General features: G+C 38.7%; 1 protein-coding gene across 1 annotated transcript in view; it reads right to left on the bottom strand.

Annotated features, from left to right (window-relative positions):
- The window catches only part of LOC124775645 (piwi-like protein Siwi), a 299921-nt gene that overhangs the window by 151635 nt on the left and 124184 nt on the right, over nt 1-24102 (bottom strand). The window contains exon 7 of the mRNA XM_047250510.1: nt 18051-18302. Within this exon, the coding sequence (XP_047106466.1) occupies nt 18051-18302 (252 nt within the window). The remainder of the gene's footprint in view (nt 1-18050; nt 18303-24102) is intronic.

Here is a 24102-nt window from a genome sequence, read left to right as displayed (position 1 = left end):
ATCCCTAATGCCCATAGCCTTGCTGCTATTGAACACTATCTTTTCCAATGCCAGACAGATTCCATACCCACAGCCTTCTTCCCAGCTGATGCGACATGCTATATGCTCACCCACAAATATTTCTCCTTTCAAGGCATCATCTACAAACAAATTTGGGATATTGCTATAGTCACCCACATGGCACCATTCTATGCCAACCTATTCATGAATTATATGGAGGAATACTTTCCAACCACCCAGAATCCCAAATCCATCACCTGGTTCAGATCCATTAATGACATCTTCATGATCTGGATCGAGGATGAGGAAACACTGCACACATTCTCCAGAACCTCAACATCTTCTCACCCATTTGCTTCACTTGGTCATCCTCAACCCACCAAGCTACTTTCCTCAATGTTGGGTTCCACCTCAAATATGGCTACATCCATACCTCCACCCAGATCAAACCTGCCAATCAGCAACAATATTTCCACTTTGACAGCTGCCACCCATTCCAAACCGAGAAGTTTCTACCATACAGCCTAGCCATCTAACTTTGCATCTGTAGTGATGAACAGACACTCTCAAAATATACCAAGGGTCTCAATGAGGCCATCACAGATTATAATTACCCTCCCAACATCGTGGAAAAACAGATCTCCCATGTCTTATGTATCTAAAGTCACCCACCCCCTCCCAAAGTCCCACCATTTGGTCAGAGAGGATCTTTCCCCTCGTGACTCAGAAACACCCACAAATAGAGCAACTGAATCACATTCTCTGCCAGGGTCTTGACTACCTTTTGTTGTGCCCTGAAATGAGGAATGTCCTACTCACTATCCTTCCCCCTTCCCAGTGGCATTTTGCTGCCCACCGAACCTACACAATATTCTTGTCCATCCCTAATGAACCCCTGCCCCAACCACTTGCCTCATGGCTAATATCCATGTAATAGACTTAGATTAAAGACCTGTTCTGTACGTCCTCCAGCACCACCTAGACTATTAAAACCAGGGTTACCTGTGAAACCAGTTGTGTGATTAACAAGCTAAGCTGAAACCACTATGCTGCATTCTACATGGGCATGACAACCAACAACCTGTCTGTTCACACAAATAGCCACCAACAAATTGTGGCCAAGAAACAGCTGGACCACCCAGCTGCTGGGCACATCCAACACTACGTTCTTCATTTCCATGACTGCCGCACAGCCTGTGCCATCTGGATCCTTCCCACTCAACAGCAGTTTTCATGAAATGCACAGTTGGGAACTCTCGCTTAAATATATCCTACGTCCCCGTAACCCTCCTGGCCTCAACCTTCGCTAGTCATTATCGTTTACTCATCTATCCCCTTCCCTTTTCTCATTCCAACACTACACTGTCCTCTATTCCACCAACACATTCATAGTCTTTTTACTTCTCTCCTTTTCTGTGGCCCTCTCCCCCATCCCCTGCTGCCAAGGACATAGCCAAAGTGGGAGTCTGCACACACACACACACACACACACACACACACACACACACAAATCATCTAAATGAAATTACACATAGCATAGTTGTCATGTAGTGTAATTGAAATATATTTTGATTTTCAATCATACAGTGAAAATGGGATATGTACTGTCAGCGGGTAACAAAGTAATAGGCAGATTAAAAATATTGACAGCACTATTGGCTAATGCCCAGCCCTACTTTATCCAAGACCAACTACTCTGCATTGTTGGCTTTGAGCTCAGTTGTTTTGTTAATCAGTTCTTACTTGCAGCTGAATTTCATGGAAGCACTGCCATTTATTGTTTTTGTGCTAAGTGGTGTCATGGTAGTTTCTAATGATGCACATGTTTCTAAAAAGAAAGAAGATGGAAACTGATTTTGATTTGTCTACAAGCATTATAATATGTTAAAAGTATGTACACACTACTATAACAGCCAAACTATACATATCTGTTGCTGTTTAATGTTAGCTCTAGAGTCATTATTTGGAGACTGGTAGCTGTATGAGGTTGCAGGATTTCAATATTTACAAGGCAGTGGAGTGGTAAACGTCATTACAATAACATTATATTTTTATATAATTTTAATTAGTGCATAAAACTGCTCTCCAATTTGCCTGCATTGCCCAAAAATTGTGTTCATCAACAAAATATTTGCCCAAACATCTATGGTTGCATTTATTTAAAACATTTGCTCAAAATTCTATCGCCAATAGTTCAAATGGCAAAATATTGTCCAATCTGGTTAGCTGGGTGGTACTCAATTATGAAAACCACTTCCAATATGGAACGATGGGGAAGGGTTTGTGAAGAGTGGAAGGGGTATGTGACAACAGTGCTTTCTATAGTTGGTTCCTTTCTAAAAGATTTTTTCTGCAGCCTGCTTGAATTCATCTGAGCCAACTGCACCCTTCATCCTCCCCTCCCTTCTTCTAAAATCTATTTACACTCTTGTAATGCTGTAATAACTGTAGGCAGGAATTCTGCATACAATGAAATCTTAAAATATGCATACATCTGTGCACTATCAGGTGACCAAGCATGCACAGTTAAGGGGGAAAAACAGGCAATCACTAAGTTCCTTCTTTTGTTGAGATGGATTTTACTTTACTTTGAAACAATGTAGAACAACCAGATAATCGACATTCTCCACTGACTGGAGTAGCTCTGGTTATTGAGACACTCAGGAAGCAATCCCTGGATTCGGGAAATGAGGTGGTTTGGATACATTGGCCAGCAATGTTGAAAACAGGTTTCTAGGGTTTCTTATTTTCAATTTTGGAGAATGCCAGTGTTGGGCATTCTTTCAAATTCATTTTTTTACTGGCAGATTTCAATCCCCTCAGCAGCAAGGTCAGCAGAATAACCTTTCAGAGACATTCAGCACTAAAAGCAATGTGATAAATAAACTATACTCCAAATTCTCCTCACTTAGGCTGATATGGTCATCTGCTGAGACATTCATTAATACAAAAAATGAGCTTTCTATATTGCAAGAATTGACAGATGAATACTTGAACTTAAACATTTGGGAAAGTTGGTTGAGTAATTCCAGATCATTTGCATTTTCACCACTGAAAATTGTTCTCAATTCTCTGTTGAACACAACAATATTAGATCTGTTTATTCCAGCAATCTTGTTGGTAATAATTAAAGTGTCCCAAAAAATTCATGCTCCTTCATTCCTGATCACTTCCACAGTTCAAATCCAAATGCAAGAAGAAGAAGAGCATAAAATGATCTTCGACGGTGAAGGGAGATTAGAGCATGACTGCTTCTTAGCGCTTTCCCAAAATACAGCACTGCTAAATAATGAGATATATCTCTGCTCAGTGAAAACTCTGAGATTATTGTTGAGAAAAATGGTTTATAGTTTGTTATGGAAACTCCATATTTTATGGAGGAAAATCCCATCATGAACCAGGGACCTTGCTGTCAGTAGGTTGGCTTGTATGCCTCAGCAATACAGATAGCCATACCATAGGTGTAACCACAATGGAGGGGTTATCTGTTGAGAGGACAGACAAATGTGTGATTTCTCAAAAGGGAAGCAGACTTTTCAGTAGTTGCTGGGACAATAGTCTGGATGATCTAGCCATGTAACATCAATAAAAACGGCATTGCTGGGCTGGTACTATGAACAGCTGAAAGCAAGGGGGAACAACAGCCACTATTTTCCCCGGGGGTTTACAGCCCTACTCTGTGATTAAATAATGATGGCATCCTCTTGGGTAAAATAACCCAGAGGTAAGATAGTCCCCTCAGATTTCTGGGCAAGGCTACTCTGCAGGTTGTCATCAGCAGAAACAAAACTGGCATTCTGTGGGTTGGAGCTTAGGGGAGCGGACAGGCTGAAGGTAGATATTGAGGGGATTAGTGTGTAGTTCAGTGACAGAAGGAACAGGACTTCTGCTCAGATGAATACAGGGCTATAAATACAAAATAAAATATGGGTAATGCAGGAGTAGGTTTAATAGTGAATAAGAAAACAGAAATGCAAGTAAAATAACATGAACAGTATAGTGAATGCATTATTGTAGTCAGGGTAGAAGTGAAGCCTACACCCGCCACAGTACAACAAGTTTATATGCCACCCATCTCCACAAATGATGAAGAGATTGAAGAAATGTATGGCAAGATAAAAGAAATTATTCAGGTAGTTAAGGAAAATGAGAATTTAATTGTGATGGTGGACTGGAATTGAAAAGTAGGAAAAGGAAAAGAATGAAGAATAGTAGGTAAATATGGACTGGAGGAAAGGAATGAAAGATGAAGCTGCCTGATACAGTTTTGCACATGGCATAATTTAATCATCACTAACACTTGGTTAAAGAATCATGAAAGAAGACTATATACGTGGAAGAGACCTTGAGGCAATGAAGGTTTTAAATTGTAAAACCAATTTCCAGGGGCAGATGTGGACCCAAGACTGTAATTTATTGAACTGTAGATTAAATTGGAAAAAGGTTGGAAATGAAGGCAATGGGATCCAGATTAAGTTGAAAGATCCAGAGACTGCTGAAAGTTTCAAAGGGAGCATTTAGCAACAGCTGATTAGAACAAGGGAACTGAATACATTATAAGACAAATGAGTAGCTTTAAGAGGTGAAATAGTGAAGGCAGTAGAGGATCAAATGGGTAAAAAGACTAGGGCTAGAAGATATCCTTAGATAGCACCAGAGATACCGAATTTAACTGATGAAAGGAGAAAACATAAAAATGCTGCAAATGAAGCAGGTGAAAGGGAATACAAACATTTTAAAAAATCAGATTGACAGGAAGTGCAAAACAGCTAAGCAAGAATAGCTAGAGAAAAAATTCTAGTATTTAGAAGCATAGAATTTAGAAGCATAGTTCACTAGGGGAAAGATAGATACTGCCCACATGAAAATTAGAGACCTTTGGAGAAAAGAGAAACAAATGTATGAATATCAAGGGTTCAGATGGGAAACAAGTCCTATGCAAAGAAGGGAAAGTTTAAAGATGGAAGGAGTATATAGAGGTTTTATACAAAGATGATACAACTTGAAGGTAAGAAGGGGAAATGGACATAGATGAAGATGAGATGGGAGATATTATAGTGTGAGAAGAATTTGAAAGAGCTCTGAAAGATCTTGGATGATACAAGGCCCTGTGCGTAAAAGAAATTCCTTCAGAAGTACTGATAGCCTTGGGAGAGCCAACAATGTCTTAACACTCCCATCTGGTGAGTAAGATGTACGAGACAGGCGAAATACCCTCAGACTTCAAGAAGAATGTAATAATTGCAGTTCTAAGGAAAGCAGTTGCTGACATGATAAAAATTACTAAATTATCAGTTTAATAAGCCATGGTTGTAAAGTACTAACACGAATTCTTTACAGCACAATGGAAAAACTGCTAGTAACTGATCTCAGGGATGATCAGTTTGGATCCTGGAGAGATGCAAGAACATACAAGGCAACACTAACCCTACGAATTATCCTGGAACATAGTTTAAGGACAGGCAAACCTATGTTCATAGTGTTTGTAGACGTAGAGAAAGCTTTTGACATTTTTGACTGGAAAGCTCTCTTTGAAACTCTGAAGATAGCAGGGGTAAAATATAGGAAGCAATAGGCTATTTACAACTAGTACAGAAACTAGACGGCAGTAATGAGAGCCAAGGGGCATGAAAGAGAAGCATTTGTTGGGAAGGGAGAGGGACAGAGTTGTAGCCTATCCCATATGTTATTCAATCTGTGCACTGAACAAGCAATAAAGCAAACCAAAGAAAAAATTGTAGTAGGAATTAAAATCCAAGGACAAGAAATAAAAAGGTAGGGGTTCGCTGATGACACTGTAAGTCTGTCAGTGACAGCAAACGACTTGGAAGAGCAGTTGGGTGGAATAGGCATTGTCTTCAAAGGAGGATATAAGATGAACATCAACAAAAGCTAAAAAGGATAAAGAAATGTAATTGAATTAAATCAGGTGATGCTAAAGTAATTAGTTTAGGAAATAATACACTTCCAGTAGTATGTGTTTTGCTATTTGGGCAGTAAAATAACTGAGGATGCCAGAAGTAGAGAGGATATAAAAAATGCAGTCTGACAATGGCAAGAAAAGAATATCTGAAAAAAAAAGAAATTTGTGAAAACTAAATACAGATTTAAGGGAGAATGGGCGTAAAGGTTAATTAAAAGTAATGTCAGAACTACAGAGAACAGTAAACATGTAACTCTGAGTAATTAATACCTATAGCTTCTGTGGGGAAGTTGGTAGAGTGTTAGTCATACCAATGGTCCTTGGTCCTTACCCCAATTATGACAATTTTTTACTGTATTTGGCATGAAAATGTTACATGGGACGGCACTTATGCAGTTTAACAGGTACGGAAAAAATTTATCAATTTTCTTCAAAATTTGATCGATTATAGTCAAATTTGATACGCTGATTACGAATACGATATTTATTTTCGCCCCAGTCAATTATTTACATCAAAAAAATTGTTTTAAATTTTTTTTAAATTTTTTTATTTTTCAATATTTTGTCGATATAGTGAATTCTGATGCGCTGATTTCGAATATAACATCCATTTTCATTTTCCCTTGACCGTCGGCGATATCTTCTGCCCGATAAGCGCGGCGCTGCCGATGACGCAACATTGCGTAATACACTAACTAATCAGTATTTTCAAATCATAGGCGGCCGCTGCCGCGGCCGCATTCCAAAAAAAAAACTCCCAACCTAACCTCAAGTGGGCTACGCTACAGATCACTTTATTAAAATACGTACCTACCGTTCCGTTAAAATGAACGTATACTGTAATCGACAAAATATTGAAAAATAAAAAAATTTTTAAAAATTTAAAACAATTTTTTTGATGTAAATAATTGACTGGGGCGAAAATAAATATCGTATTCGTAATCAGCGTATCAAATTTGACTACAATCGATCAAATTTTGAAAAAAAAATGAAACATTTTTTCCGTACCTGCTAAACTGCATAAGTGCCCATGGGACAGATGCAATGCAATTGTATCTTTATTCCACTGTTCCGATTGTTTATGTTTATTCTGTGAAACTACAAATGCACTAGATGCTTCATCGTGAGTGACGTATATTCTGTTGCACATGTCCCACAGAACAGCACAACTATTTATACAAATGTATTTTATAGGTATGCTACTTTGTTGTAACCATGACCATTCCGGTCACGTGGTTGCCGTGAATGAAAGTACAGCGGGACTGAATGGGAGTGGCCTGCAAACACACAAGATGGACAAACAGGACAGGAAGGACATGCACGGCAACAGACGACCAAGCAAGACACCAAGAACAACCAGCAATAAGCAACGGGGTCACAAGCAAAAACCTCACAAAATCAACAACGTCCACTCATACACAGAAGTAAGCAAAGTAAACACGATGTCTGTAAGTGAGATATCGAGAGACTCATGTGAATATCGGACTGCTTCGCTGAGTGAGAGGCAGGTGCTTAAATACACAACAGGGTACATCGTTATTGGCAACTGGGACCACATGCCCCAGGGTGGCGCCCTCACATTATACGTGGGCCAAGAGCGCGCGCAGCCACAGCTTACAGCATGCTAGCTGCAGAGACCTCTAGTGGTAATCAAGGTCCATGCCATCTGGCGCAGATTCGAAAACCGTGGCGCTTGGCACCAGACTTTCAACTAATGAAGCGAAAGCAGACTGCCAAAAGAACATTGCTACAAACTCTGAAAAGTCCTTTTACATGTCAGGGAAAAGTTCTCCCACATAACAATTTCACGTATAAACAATTAAAACAAATTGTCATCAGTGGGGTTTGAACACGGGACCTCTGACACGACGACCTGACATTCAACTAACTCAACCACATAAGATCTAAAAAAATTATCACTCTCTGAAATGTATTTCCTGTGCTCCATAGTTGTGTTATTACTTTTAATTACCATTTACACATGTTCTACTGGACAACAGCATATACCACAAACTAAACTGGTGTTTTAGTTGATACTCTATCTACATACAGTGTCTGGTACTGATCTGAGTGTCTCAGAAGGCAGGCAATGATATACATAGCCTGAAGAAATACTGAAGAGAAAACTGTAGAAGGTCATACAGGTTTATTGATGAAAACATTATTCTGGCAGTGAACCATTTTCTTCCCAAAAATAATGAAAGAAAAGGGGGTGCTCTTCCAAACCAAATGAAAATATTTTTACACTATTTACAAGACCGAGGTTCTCAGGATGGTGTAGGAGAAGACTTAGGCACACACCAGGGAACTGTATCACTGTAATTTTCAGATTTTCTTTGACATGTTACCCAAAAAGCACCTTTGTGGCTCCAGTCCTAGAAACATAGGAGAGCTAGAGATAGTAAACTTACATGGCAATCAAGGTATCGGTTTCCATGTATGGTGAGGGCCTCAATTGCATGTATATACCAATCTTGGAACCCACTGAACATGAAGATGAATATATTACCAAAAGGGCTCTCCTAGTATCAATGTGCAGGCAACAGTCATTACAGTGAAATGTTTAATACTGTTGATGCTTCATGACCTGGGTCTGTAGATAATGCTAGGATATAGGGAAATGCTGTTGCATGCTACGTGCCAAGAGAAAACTAGCATAGTGCTTTAATTTTTGGAAATAAAGGAATGACATTGAATCATGGTTAATGACACAATTCCAGAATCCGCAAACATCTGATAAGAGGGCCTACAACAGACTTCGGTAGGGCAGAATGAAGCTGCTTAGGAAAATTCAGTTGAGGGGAGAATTATTTAGTTGTAGTGACAGCTTCAAGAATCTGTCATAATGATGAGTGTGATGTCAGTAGAGTTTCTCCACAATTGCCACAGAAATAAAGCACAGGCAGATTCAATGGCATGTTGTAAGCACAGTTTATCATTGTATGCACCTATATAACAAAATTATATTGTCATAGGTTTTGAAATTTTAATAACAAGGCCTTACCAGTAAATAATTCCAAATGAAGTTAATCTCGAATTCAGTCTGTATTACACAAAATAAATATTGCTGCAATACTGAGGTACTGTGTTTTGTATTGCTCTTGTTCTTTCTCCCATACCGCTCATTCTTTCTCCCAGTAACTGTTTTCCTATTTAAGATATGTTTTATTAGAGTATAAATCTTATTTTTTTGTCATGTTAGAAATAACTAGGTGGATCACAAAATTGATAACCTGTTAATTACAAACCTACAATCTGTTTCTCCTAATGAAACTCTAAAAGTAGTGCTTAGTATTTGACACATGAGCAGGCCCTCCTGTTCTTCCTCCCCGTATCAGTTGGCATATTTCCGGTATCTTTTCTCACAGCATAAATCTTGTTTTTTGTTACCTTAGAAATAAGTACGTGGATCAGAAAAAATAATACACTTTTACGTTCCTGGAATTACTGTTTTCATGCTGTTTACGACATTTTTTTATAATTCCCCTTCAAATTTCCTATGTCCACAATGTTAATTTACACCTGACTTTGTGTCAACAAATTTATAATTTCCCCCTCAATTTATGCATTACAAAAAAATGTTTGTGGAACAAAAATATGATGCTGACATGATGTTGGCGGTCCAGTAGCATTTACAAATATTACGTGGTAAGTTTCTTGACACCAGGGCACTCTACTCAGTGGATCTGAACTGGTAAGTGTGTAAAAGTTGGAACAATTCATGCCATATCTCCCGCTGCTGGCAGCTATACTTGGCGTAGTGGCTGATGATATATAACTAGGTTCATCTGAATAAAGATATTATGACCAATCACAACCATTTCCAAAATGTCTCCACTGCACAAATGCAGTTTTGTGATTGTTGTGATCATTGTGACACTTTTGTTGAACCACATTTAGTATGTTTTGGTGTTTGGCCACTTGTAGCACTAGCTGACACCATCATTCGCTTTGCGTTACTCAAATGTTTGTAGTTTAAACACAGTGCTGGTTATGTATTTTTTTTCATGGTGAGCAAAAGGTGTTCTGTGAATTTATTCTCATTGGCAAGTGCAGTATTTAGTATCCATTTTTTGTGATTTTACACAAACAAACAATGTGAGTGATAGTGGTGTGTGGTTTTCCACATAACTGAGGAGGCACTGTACCTGATAGCCTCAAAAAGATGACTACAGCGCAAGAGGTGGAGAATAACACATATTCAAGCACCACACAAAAAACTTATGTATAGATTAGCACTTGATAATGAGAAAAAAATTCTCAAAATGTGTTGTGCTAAGCATGAAAAAATACATAACCAGTGCAGTATTTCATTATTTAAATAATGAATGACAGCTGCAGTCTTTCAAAAACAGAGTATGAAACTGAGTCAAATGTTCCTACTTCTTTTGATGCCTGTTATGTATTGTATTGTATTGTATTGTATTGTATTTATTGGTCCAGTAAATCTTACATGTACAGTACAGCACATCAGATATTGGACAGGTCAAAGTATATCTTATAATTAAAACACTTTAGAGACTAGAAAATTATGTTCACAAAATTTTACAGCACTTCATATACTGGGCAAGTCAATGTGTGAGTTATAATTAAACCACATTAGAAACTTGAAGTTTACAACTGAATACATGTATAAGCCAATATTAACGATTAAAGTATTTGCATGATCCTCACTTAAGCTCTAAGGATTTTTGAGGAACTCTTCTACACTATGAACTGACATGTACACTAGAGAATTACATTCACAGAATTTTACTTCATATACTGGGCAAGTCGCTATACAACTTATACTTGAACCCCATTATAAACTTGAGAATTACATCTGAATGTATTTATAGGCCAATATTAATGGTTACAGTATTTGCATAATCATCACTTAGACTCCCGAGGATTTTGGAGGAACTCTTCCACACTATAAAAGCAATGTGTCAACAGATATTCTTTTAATGCTGCTTTAAAATTTTTTACATCTGTCATTACTTTAATTTCTCTTGGCAATTTATTGTAGATAATTTTTCCATGGTGTAATGTTCCTTTTTGGCACAAACTGGTTTTTGTATGGAGTACATGAAAGTCAGTTTTCTGTCTTGTATTATGATGATGGACATTTTCATTTTTGGGGAGGATACTAGGATTTGTTATTGTATATTTCTTTATAAACATTGCACTTTCAAATAGGAAAATACATGGAAGGGGAAGAATCCCCATCCTTTTAAATAATGGTCTACATGGTTTGTTCCTTTTTATTCCAGCCATGATTCTCACTATTCTCTTTTGCATCCTGAAGAGTTTTAGGCAGGATGGCGAGTTACCCCAAAAAGTGATCCCATATTTTAGGACAGAATGTATATTAGAATAGTAAACTGTCATTAGACAGTCCTTATGACAGCAGTTTTCTAGCACTCTCATTAAATAACACATGGTACTTAGCTTCTTTAATATGTTGTCAATGTGAGTTTCCCATCTAAGATTATCCTGTAGCCAGACCCCCAGAAATTTTGTATTAGGCACACTTGCAATATCCGTGTCTGACATCTGAATTCTTATATCCTCTTCACTGTTTCTCTTGATATTATGAAAATTTAATGCTACTGTTTTGCTTTTATTTATTATTAGTTTGTTTTGGTTGAACCAGTTTACAACATTTGTTAATGCTTCAGACAGTCTTGTCTGTAGTATCTCTGCAGTCTTCCCGCTGACTAATATGCTTGTGTCATCTGCAAACTGGATAGTGCTATGGTACTGGTTGGCTGATGTTAGGTCATTTATATATAGCAAAAATAGGATAGGGCCCAGTACCGAGCCCTGCGGTACTCCATATTTTACTGCTTTATAATCAGAATAGTGTCTTGTTGATTTATTTTCTTTGTGAAAATGTATTTCTACTACTTGCTTGCGGTCAGTAAGATATGATCTAAGCCAGCTGTTAGGCATACCTCTGATACCAATTCTTTCAAGCTTCTGCAGCAATAGAGTGTGGTCTATGATGTCAAAAGCCTTAGACAGATCAAGGCATATGCCAGTTACTTTTTGTCCAGTATCAATTTTTTCGAGTACTTCACCCAGAAATTCATATATTGCTGTTTCTGTTGATCGGCCTTTCCGGAAGCCATGTTGGGTTGTGGATAATATTTTGCACTTTTCTAGAAAATCTAGCAACCTCTTATGAAAAATTTTTTCTAGTATTTTAGAAAATGTAGATAGCAAGGCAATAGGTCTATAATTGGCTATGTCTTCTTTCTTACCCTTTTTGAACAGTGGTTTTAGTTTCACTGTCTTTAAGCAGGAAGGAAAGACTCCATGTACATATATCATACATAAAATGTGAAAATGCAAGGGGTAACCTATGTGTAACTTCTACAGTTTAAATGTTATTTCCAATATTTTACATTTTCCCGCATTTTACACAATTTTTTTTAAGTCCCTTGAAAAGTGAAAAAGTGGGTTTTCACTGTAACTGGTTAATTACAAACCCAGCAGTCTGTTTCTCCTAATGAAACTGCACAGGTGACCACTTAGTATTTGATGCATAAGTGTGCTAGTGTGAATCACATTAACTTTAATCAAAATTATCTTCTGTTAGAAAACTCTGATAGTGTTCTGGTTTGGAGTAGGCACAAAGGTAATGTGCTCTGAAGATTTTGTTCGCATAAGGCGTTCACCTAACTTCAATAAGAAAAAAAGTTTCCCATGTTGAAAGTTCAGTAACATAGATGAAACTAAAAATAAAACATAGTTCAACTCTTCCAGAACACATTCATACCAGTTCTATATTTGTACATTGCATACTTTGTCTGTCTGAGTAAGCTGCATGGAATGTAAGGTTAAGTATGTGGTCTGTGCCATATGTGGCTCATAACACACACAAAGAACTTTCTTAAGGAGGAGAGGAGTTAGTGAGAAAGAAACTATTTGGTCAGACAATATGCTTTGCATTTTTTTATTCATGTGAAATTGTAAACTTTCTTGGAGAATTTTCTTTAGCTCTGAGAATCTTCTGCAGAGATGCTCTCTTTTTTCATTCATAAAACTCATTTATATAAGAAGATGTCAGGATAGAAGTACTATGAAAATCACAATGGATGGCAAGTTCATCGTTTCTATGGGTTACACTGATGGTAGTGGCATCCTCATGGAGGGAAAGTTTTATGTAGGTTAAAGGTGGGCACCTGTTCCCTACAGTTAGGTCATACAGGCACCCAAAGGAGGATCATGTGCATTGTTGGAGAAGAGAAATATGGTCCCTGCAGCAACATGCCTGTCAATACTTTAGAATGAACTACTTAGTGTTGGCTATGGTTATCCATATATGAGATATATTGTACTGCACCTGTTAGTATTCAATGATCTAATGAGAGGAAGTGGCCTTTTTGGGTATGTAAATCTTCAGTATAATCACTCTAAGAGACATTCTGATTTATTGGGGTATTCATGACTTAGCAAAGTCACACAATGTGTATTCAAAAATCAGTATGTGAGAATTTAGGAGCTGCAGTTGTTAACATTTATCTAACAATGAAGCCATCATTAGAAGTTCCTAGATAATTGGGAGAAAATTATGTTTGTTGGCAGTTGTGCTACAGTAAGCGGCAATTCTCAGATAAAGATTGGCTGCAATATTAATGTGCAACATGATGTTAATGTTGCAACATGAGTATAATTGTGTAATAAAGTGTTAATGTAAAATTTCATATCAAGGAATATCCCCTTCCTTCTCATCCTGTGAATCTTTTTGTATAATCTCTTCTCCTCCATTCACTTTACAAGTCCAAACCATCTAAGCCTTTATTACTCTATTCTATACTCTAATAGTTCCTCCTTCACTAATTCCCTGCCTCTCTCATTCCTATTAACCTGTCCATCTTTGATACTATTTCTCAAGTCTCTGATCTCACTAGCTTGTATTTTGCATCTCTATCTTCCGCCAGATCTCTGAGGTATACACCAGGATTGGAACACAATATGCCAAATACACTACTGGCCATTAAAATTGCTATACCATGAAGATGACGTGCTACAGACGCGAAATTTAACCAACAGGAAGATGATGCTGTGATATGCAAATGATTAGCTTTTCAGAGCATTCACACAAGGTTGGCGCAGGTGGTGACACCTACAACGTGCTGACATGCGGAAAGTTTCCAACTTATTTCTCATACACAAACAGCAGTTGACCAGTGTTGCCTAGTGAAATGTTGTGATGCCTCGTGTAAGGAGGAGAAATGCGTACTATCATGTTTCCGACTTTGATAAAGGTGGGATTGTAGCCTATCGTGATTGTGGTTTACCATATCGCGACATTGCTGCTTGCGTTGGTCGAGATCCAATGACCGTTAGCAGAATATGGAATCGGTGGGTTCAGGAGGGTAATACGGAATGCCATGCTGGATCCCAATAGCCTCGTATCACTAGCAGTCGAGATGACAGGCATCTTATCCACATGGCTGTAACGGATCGTGCAGCCACGTCTCGATTCCTGACTCAACACATGGGGACGTTTGCAAGACAACAACTATCTGCATGAACAGTTTGACGATGTTTGCAGCAGCATGGACTATCAGCTCGGAGACCATGGCTGCGGTTACCCTTCATGCTGCATCACAGACAGGAGCGACTGCGACGGTGTACTCAACGACAACCCGGGTGCACGAATGGCAAAACGTCATTTTTTCGGATGAATCCAGGTTTTGTTTACAGCATCATGATGGTCGCATCAGTGTTTGGCAATATCGCAGTGAACACACATTGGAAGCGTGTATTCATCATCACCATACTGGCGTCTCACCCAGCGTGATGGTATGGGGTACCATTGGTTACATGTCTCGGTCACCTCTTGTTCGCATTGATGGCACTTTGAACAGTGATCATTTCATTCGATCCCTGTGAAACCCTACATTTCAGCAGGATAATGCATGACCGCATGTTGCAGGTCCTGTACGGGCCTTTGTGGATACAGAAAATGCTCGACAGCTGCCCTGGCCATCACATTCTCCAGATCTCTCACCAATTGAAAACATCTGGTCAATGGTGGCCGAGAAACTGGCTAGTCACAATATGCCAGTCACTACTCTTGAACTGTGGTGTCGTATTGAAGCTGCCTGTACAAGCCATCCCAGCTCTGTTTGACTCAATACCCAGGTGTACCAAGGCCGTTATTATGGCCAGAGGTGGTTGTTCTGGGTACTGATTTCTCAGGATCTATGCACCCAAATTGCGTGAAAATGTAATCACATGTCAGACAGAAGAACTTGTGACGGTGTACTCAACGACAAATCTGGGTGCACGAATGGCAAAACGTTGTTTTTTCGGATGAATCCAGGTTCTATTTACAGCATCATGATGGTTGCATCAGTGTTTGGCAACATCACGGTGAACTCACATTGGAAGCGTGTATTTGTCATCACCATACTGGCGTATCACCCGGCGTGATGGTATGGCGTGTCATTGGTTACATGTCTCGGTCAACTCTTGTTCGCATTGACGGCACTTTGAGCAGTGGTCATTTCATTCGATCCCTGAGAAACCCCACATTTCAGCAGGATAATGCACGACTGCATGTTGCAGGTCCTGTACGGGATACAGAAAATCTTCGACTGCTGCCCTGGCCAGCACATTCTCCAGATCTCTCACCAATTGAAAACATCTGGCCAATGGTGGCCAAGCAACTGGCTTGTCACAATACGCCAGTCACTACTCTTGATGAACTGTGGTATCGTGTTGAAGCTGCATGGGCAGCTGTACTTGTACAAGCCATCCAAGCTCTGTTTGACTCAATGCCCAGGCGTATCAAGGTCGTTATTATGGCCAGAGATGGTTGTTCTGGGTACTGATTTCTCAGGATCTATGCACCCAAATGGCGTGAAAATGTAATCACATGTCAGCTCTAGTATAATATATTTGTTCAATGAATACCCGTTTATCATCTGCATTTCCTCTTGGTGTAGCAATTTTAATGGCCAGTAGTGTATATAATCCTCTTGCTGTTTGGAGGGGCATCCTTGCTTATTAGATTTCTAACAATCTTCTAGTGTACTTCTGGTTGACTCCCCACTCATTTACTTCTCTGTCATTTCTTCCATTCTCCTGTATTAAGCATCCTAGGTGCCTGTCACACTCCACTACTCTCAGTCATTCTCCACCAATTGCTACTGCAGCTGTGATTCTCTCTTTCTTCCTTGCACTTATGCTAAATTTCATTCCATAGTCTTGTACTATTTGTTGCCATATGTCAACTGCTCGTGCACTTCCCCTTCCTTGATTCATCAAATAACCAATTTGTCAGCAACCACCACTGCTTTCATCTTTCCTTCACCAATTAATTGTGTCACTCTGGTCATCCTCTCATCCATCACCACAATGAAGCACAATGGTGAAAGTGCATGTCCCTGTTTCAAGCCATTCTACTCTTCGAGACAATCTCATTTCTCTCATCGCACTTTCACAGAGCCCATACTCCCTTTGTACATTTCTCTTATCATTCAGGTAGTCCGATTTTCTGCTCCTCTGTGCTCCAGGGACATCCACACCTTGTTTTCACATAGACTATCATACACTTTTTCATTGTCCAGGAGGGTCAACAGTGGATCAATCCCATATTCTTACTGGTGCGCCTGTAGCTGTCTTACAGTGAAAGTTATATCTACTGTGGACCTTCTGCCTTGAACCCATGTTATTGTTGTTATTTTCTCATCCTTCCAATTTCTCAAAATCTTTGCACAACTCCTCATAGTAAATGTGATTCCCTGGTAGTCTTTGCACTCTTTTCTTATTACTTTTCTTGAAGATTCTAATCTTCTACCATCCTCCTCTCTTTCAACACAATTTTCTTCACTCAATAGTGATTGTATCCTCACCTCACCTGCTGCTCTCTCCATCTCTACATTCAGGTAGTCCAAACTGGGTGCCTTCCCTCCTTTTATCTTTCTCTTCATGTTAAGTCCTTTTCTGGTACTGTTCCTCTCCCAGCTCCTTATTTCTTCCTCCTCAACCAGGTCTCCATTTGGATTTGTGAATTCTTTAAAATTGGAAATTGTCACTCCACAACATCTTGAGTTCCTCCTTATTTTCTACCTATTTGTCACTTTCGTTCTGCATTCGAACAGAGTCCACCATATCACTCTGCTCTTACTTTTAATCATCCCATTTAAGACTTTTTTTGAACCTTTGATACCCTCATCATGATTCTAGTGCAATTTTTCATACACCTTCTTCTCTACCATCACTCGTCCCCCCACCCCCCCCCCCTCCCTTTCTCCTTCTCTCTCTCTCTCTCTTGTCTGGTACTCTTCTCTTGTGCCCACTACCCTATTCATAAACCATACCCTAAAGGCTCTATTCTTCTTCTGTACTACAGGAAAATAATAGCTTTAGCATATAGTTTCAGAGTGGTATTAATAGTAAGTCAAGTGCATGTACTCCTGCCAAAAGACTAATAAATAATCTGAATCTAAGTACTGTATGCAAACATGTTAAAAAAAGCAAAAATTCAAAATTCAACATTTTGTTTATAGGGAAATGAGAACAGTGCTTGATGCAAGTACTTCCTTGTTTGTTAGCGGTCATCTCACAAACCTATTGAGAACATCTTGGACATATTCATGAGGGATACACACATTTTGAATCCTGTTCTGACCTATCTACAGTTGTTGTGTTTGCTTGCTGTAAGGCATGATTCAGAATTGCTCCCCAATATTTATGGTGTCCAGTGCACCCCACATTGCAACAAGCTGCCACTTTTAACAAGATGAGGCATGTTACACACTAGTAGTGTAGAGAGTATGTTGTCAGAGATGCTACATTTATTCTCTGTAACTTTAGTCTTTGCCTCACTTCCTCAGTCCTTGAAGAATGACTGGAAATTCATAGTTGTGGAAGACAGGTACTATTTCCTATTTTAAGTGTTTCTTTCAGCAGCACTGGGAGTTAGATATCCTTGAAGTAACTACTGGTAATCCTTTCTTGTCTCTCTGTGAAATATCATCTTTATTGATTGAATTTTCTGTCTGACACATTAGATTCATTGCAGGGTTGTGCGCTTGTATGTCTGTCTATACTGAATTGTTACTTTTCCATTTTTTATTCACTGAAGGATTTATTACAAAAATAGAATTAGTCACAGCTACATTACCTGTGGATTTGTTCTTAAACGGTCTTGAAATTTACGTAGCCTTTCCTGGCGAGTAGCTGGTCCGAGGCGGGTATGTTCAGCTAATGCTCGCATGAGGCTGAAATTTGACCTCATTTCATCAGTGATACCTGTTGTGCGGCACAATTCAGGAATCAGATAAATCAGGTTGTTAATTCCTCTCCTCCGATCCCTTTGTTTTGGTTGAGAGACAAGTAGTGGTTGTTGTTGGTCTTTTATGATTATCCCATAAGCCTAAAAACAATTAAATCAGCTCAGTTAGACAGTTGTGATATGATGTACTAAAACTATTGGTGGGGCAACTAGCTGGTTTCAACAACTGATGTACACATTTTTTTGCTGTCAGTTTCTTCAGTCAAATTATACTGAAGCACCAAAGAAACTGGTATAGGCCCGCATATTCAAATACAGAGAGATGTAAACAGGCAGAATACAGTGCTGCATTCAGCAATACCTATATCAGACAACAAGTGTCTGGCATAATTGTTATATCAGTTACTGCTGCTACAATGGCAGGTTATCAAGATTTAAGTGAATTGAACATGGTGTTATAGTCGGCGCACAAGCGATGGGACACAGCATCTCCAAGGTAGTGATAAAATGGGGATTTTCCTGTGCAACCATTTCACAGGTGTACATTCAGTATCAGGAATCTAGCAAAACATTAAATCTCGGACATCACTGTGGTTGGAAAAAGATCCTGCAAGAACGGGACCAATGATGATTGAAGAGAACCGTTCCACGTGACAGAAGTGAAACCCTTCGGCAAATTGTTGTAGATTTCAATGTGGGGCCATCAACAAGTGTCAACAGGTGAACAATTCAACGAAACATCATCGATGTGGGCTTTCGGAGCTCAGGGCCCATTCATGTACCCTTGAGGAATGCACGACACAAAGCTTTATGCCTTGCCTGGGCCCATCAACACCGATATTGGACTGTTGATGACTGGAAACATGTTGTCTTGTTGGACAAGTCTCATTTCAAACTGTATTGTGTGAAAGCACATGTACGGATACAGAGACAACTTCATGAAGCCATGGACCCTGCATGTCAACACAGAACCTGGCGAAGGTTCTGTAATTGTGTGGGGCATGTGCAGTTGGAGTGATATGGGACCCCTGATACGTCTAGATATGACTGACAGGTGACACATACATAAGCATCCTGTCTGGTCATCTGCATCCGTTCATGCCCATTGTGCATTCTGACAGACTCGGGCAATTCCAGCAGGACAAAATGACACTCCACACATCCGAAATTGCTACAGATTGGCTTCAGGAACACTCTTCTAAGTTTAAACACTTCCGCTGGCCACCAAAACCCCACACATGAACATTATTGCGCATATCTGGGATGCCTTGCAACATACTCTTCAGAAGAGATCTCCATCCCCTCATACTCTTATAGATTTACAGACAGCCCTGCATGATTTTTGGTGTCAATTCCCTCCAGCACTACTTCATACATTAGTCTGAGTCCATGCCATGTTGTGTAGTGGCACTTCTGCATGCTCGCAGAGGCCTTACACGATATTAGGCAGGTGTACCAGTTTCTTTGGCTCTTCAGTGTAAATTACCTAATGAAACTAGTCTTTGCTATAAGTACATTTCTGACTCACCACTGGGGACTGACTGTTTTAACTTAATGTGAGACAATTGACTGACTCAAACCTCTGACAATTATGTGAATGTTTTCACTGTCCCTGAGTTTGGCCCAGATACGTGGCACCAGTGCGAGCGGCCTGCCCACTGCTGCCAGGAGTGAAGCTGGAGCAAGGAGGTGGTTTGGCCACTGGTAGCCTCGGACTGCTCTAGTTCTGTACTCCACTGGTGCGAGGAGCTGACCTGGCTGCCAGCACATCAGGGACCTGTGGTGGCAGGAGACTGCTGGAGGCCAAGCCAATTCCTCATACTATCTGTGCTCCTGGCAGCAGCAGGAGGCTGAAGTAGAGTGCATGGCATGCAAACACAGTCTGAGAGGGCTTGGTTTAGTTTTTAATTAATGTACATTACATCTTTTCAGTAAAAATGGAATGCAGACAGACACTAAGATTTATTAAAGTCTCTTTCTTCTTCATGCATCCCTAAGGGACCTTATATGATCACCTTTGTACCCCAACAATACATAAGCTCGATTAGTTATATATTAATTTCCATCTGGAACTACCCTTGAGATATCTTAGTGTACACCCAGGAGCAGGGGTACCCTTCAGGGGAGGTCCAAGCTGTGTGAATAGAAACAGTTATATGCCCCTTTTAAGTACCTTGCATGAGTTGAGCCATAGTGAAAGAGAAAACACTCAAGATTTTCGAGTATAGTGTGAGGGATTATTGAGCAACAACCATCAAGTAAGTGGCATAGAACAATAGTCAACCATACTGAATATCAGTTTGCTGGTTGGGTTCGATTGCAGCTGTTAATGTGATTGGGTGAGGATATGACAACACCAGAACTTTGCTATTGAAGGAAAGCTGAAATTCCAAACAGTCTGAATGTTTAATTTACAACAATTCCTACTTCAATATGGGAAACAGAAACAGAAATGGGGCCTCTTGTCGAAGAAGTAAAATTCTCAGTAGAAGAAAAACTGTTCGATAATGTCTATAATATCCCTTTTCATTTTCTTGTGCATTATAATAATTTACTGCATTTATACATCCTCATATTAATTTGAAAGTTGTTTGACTTCAACAGGAGTCAGTAATATCACTAAAAGTAATTGACATTAGTCTTCTGAAAATGGACCTCTTGTCGTTACGGGGAAATAACATTGGCCTGCAAGATCCCCCTTCAAAATCGTGCAGAAGTGTATCTAGTGTTTTGCAGAATAGTATGTGTTAAAGTTTAAAGGCATTTTAAGGAGCTCAGTGTAGCTTTGTATAAAAAAAGAACATTTTCTCAGAACATAAATGCAAGACAAGACAAGTGATCCCTTTTTATACGGGATTTATAAATGCCTACATACATTGCCAATTTGCAGTTGGGAATAACATAGAATAAAAATACCAATATTCTTTCAAAAAAAAGTCAACACAAGCTTTACTAATTTCTCTCAATTTGTAGCTAATTAACTTGCTTTAAATTTATGTACACTGTAATGTGCTGTAAGTCTGGAGGGCTTAATCACATGTTGTGTACTGTTAACTTAAAAAACTCTACACCATTTCACAAAGAACATTTTAAGGGTAGTACATATATGCATTTTTTTCCAATATGGTCAGAATTTAGCGCTAAACTTAAAAATTACAATAACTCAAAATCAAAAATTTTCAACAGAAGGTCCCTTTTTGCTTTCTGTCTCACATATAATAATTAACTAGCAAATCCAGCAATGCTTCACAATTGCTAAATAAGTATGGGAGTTAGATATATCTCTTGATGTCCTTCTCCCCCCCCCCCCCCCTGTCTTTCTGTGTCCATCTTCTCCTCCCTCCCTCTATGTCCATTTCCTCCCTTCCTTCTCTGTCCATTTACTCCTTCCCCTCTCTCTGATCTTGAGCGTTGTTTATTGTTACTAAGCTGATAAGCCATAAATACAACTTTTCTGTGAAAACTGACTGTGACGAAGAAAACAATACAGTGCAATAAGAAACCTGGCATTAACTGAGTATTGGAATTTATTTTTGACTTATAAAGTTTTTTTGTGTACAGTGTGTGAAGCAGTATGATTGGGGACATGAACGAAGAATTTGTTTGCTTCACTAAAATGGGAGCAGGGAGCAGCCGTGAAGCAGCTGTGCAAACATCATGAGAACTTTGGCAGTTTACTCTGTAAATGAAGGAGAGGTGTGAGACAATGTGTGACGCTCTCCATCAGAGTTATTTCATGCCTTGCGTTTGGAAAGTGTCTCCAAAGATCTAGTTAAAGCCTGATGTTCTTGAGCTGCAACAAATTTTGCCTCACAATCTTCCTTGGATTCTGGAGAGCACGTAGTCCTCTGTCTATTAGCTGTGCTGTTGTATTCAGAAACACTTGGCACTATTTTGTAGTAATTTTTATTCACAAACTAAACAAAATTAAATGTATTTAGTAGACACCCAAATCAAAAAGAAAACTCAATAAGTTCGTTTTATGTGGCAAAAAATATAAATAAAACTTCTTGAAAGGAGCAGAGCAAGTTTTTCACAAACAATGTGAAATCCATAAATCTGTATATCCTAGCCATGAAAAGTTGATGTCAGTTTGTATTTGTAAAGCGAAGACTGCAGTGCTTCATTCTGTCACTGACATAAACTTGTGAAAATATGTATGTCACTAAGTTAAAGCAAATAACACTGCCCTCTATTGGTTCTTTGGTGTACTGCAAATCTAACAACACTATCTACTATTCAGTTGGTGTACCATGCCATTATGATTGTGCCACTGAGGTAAACATCCAAACTACTAAGCTGAGTAGACGATTTTAGATCAAACTAATCACAATTTTTTTTCTCCACATTTTGTTTTGATTTTGATGAAATTAAGACTATATGTTGTTCCAAGTTACGCCTGAGTATTCTGTTAAAACCCCATGACACTGCAGTTTTGGAGATCAGTATGTTCAAACTGGCAAACTAACAAACACAATGGTTTCAAATGAAACTTTAAATTAATAAATCTTTTTTTACATTTTCTGATTTTTATGAAATAAAGTCTATATGTTGCACCATGCTACAATCAAGTTACCTGTAAAAACTTCATGAAAATTTGTCTGTTACTTCTGGAGGTTAGTGTGTTCAAATTGGCAAACAGACGGTGACAACAATTCTATCTAAAGTTGAAATCATGATATTTTTCAAATGAGCTCATTGTGATGAAACAAATCCTAAATGCCACCCCAAGCTATGCTCAAGTTACCTATGAAAACCCTATGAAAATTTGTTTGGTAGTTTTGGAGATTAGCATGTTTAAATAGACAGACAGATATGACAGTTTTGTGGTCTTATTTTTAGTATAGATGAGAAAGAACATGGCATGGAAGAAACAGTTGTTCTAATGGTTTGATTGTAACAAAATTGGATATGTTAATTTTATGTATATAAATTGAACTAATTAAATATATTTAAATTTTATAATTAATGGTTTAACATTGTGAGAAATAAAAAAAAGCAACTAAATATATTATGGGAGCAGTAACACTCAAATCTGTGCTGACAAACTTATAGTTGGTGTACTAGGCCACTGTTCTATGGCACTGATTTGTTTCTTGTTGCTCAAAATTGCCTCACACACTACTTCAAAATCTTTAGAGAGCATTTACTCTTTTCTTATGGTCCACTAAGGCGAGATATTCTAGAAGCTTGGAAGGGTCATCTACTTCTGCTCACACAATTTGAGCCAAATTGATAAGCCCCGTCCCGTGCCCTCCCTTTGTCAGTCAACTAAAACATTAAAGAGCAGGTTCAGATTAAAGATTGAATACTAATGAGAAAAATTACACATTGGTTTCACTTGAAAAGAAAGAATGAATAATTTGGTCAGCATGCAAAATTACAACAGATTGTATTGACTGTTTTCATACAGTTGCCCATATGGATTGGATACACTCAAAAGAAATGAACAAATAATAATCCATCCAATATGTAAAATGACAACTGAATGACTTGACTGTTATCGTTTGGCTGGCCCAAGTACTGGTTTCACTTAGAAGAATGACTGAAGAGTCCAAGTGATTGAATCAATTGTTCTCATTCAGTTGTTCCCATAACTAATCATAACTAATTTACATTGTAAAAACCATGTTCTACTAAATCAAAAGCATATCTCAACTTCAAATATTACATAAGAGAAAGCACTTTATGTTAACCAAACTGAAGAATATCTTGTAGTATTTATTATTGCTGATATTTACAATGATACCAGTGATGCCTCAGTTTATCATGCCACTGTAAACATAGGTGATATACATATTACTGTCAGTGGTTTTTGGAAACAGCTGAAATTTTTAAAATTTAAGAAGGTCCTAGGCCCTTCAGATTCCTGACACAATCTGCAGCCTACATACCCCTTATTGTAACCACATTATAGCATAGGTTCCTCAGAAAAAACAAG

This window comes from Schistocerca piceifrons, chromosome 1 (genome assembly GCF_021461385.2).
Source record: "Schistocerca piceifrons isolate TAMUIC-IGC-003096 chromosome 1, iqSchPice1.1, whole genome shotgun sequence".
In the NCBI taxonomy this organism is placed as follows: Eukaryota; Metazoa; Arthropoda; class Insecta; order Orthoptera; family Acrididae; genus Schistocerca; species Schistocerca piceifrons.
Note: the sequence above shows the minus strand (reverse complement) of the source record. Positions and strands in the feature narration are given on the sequence as shown.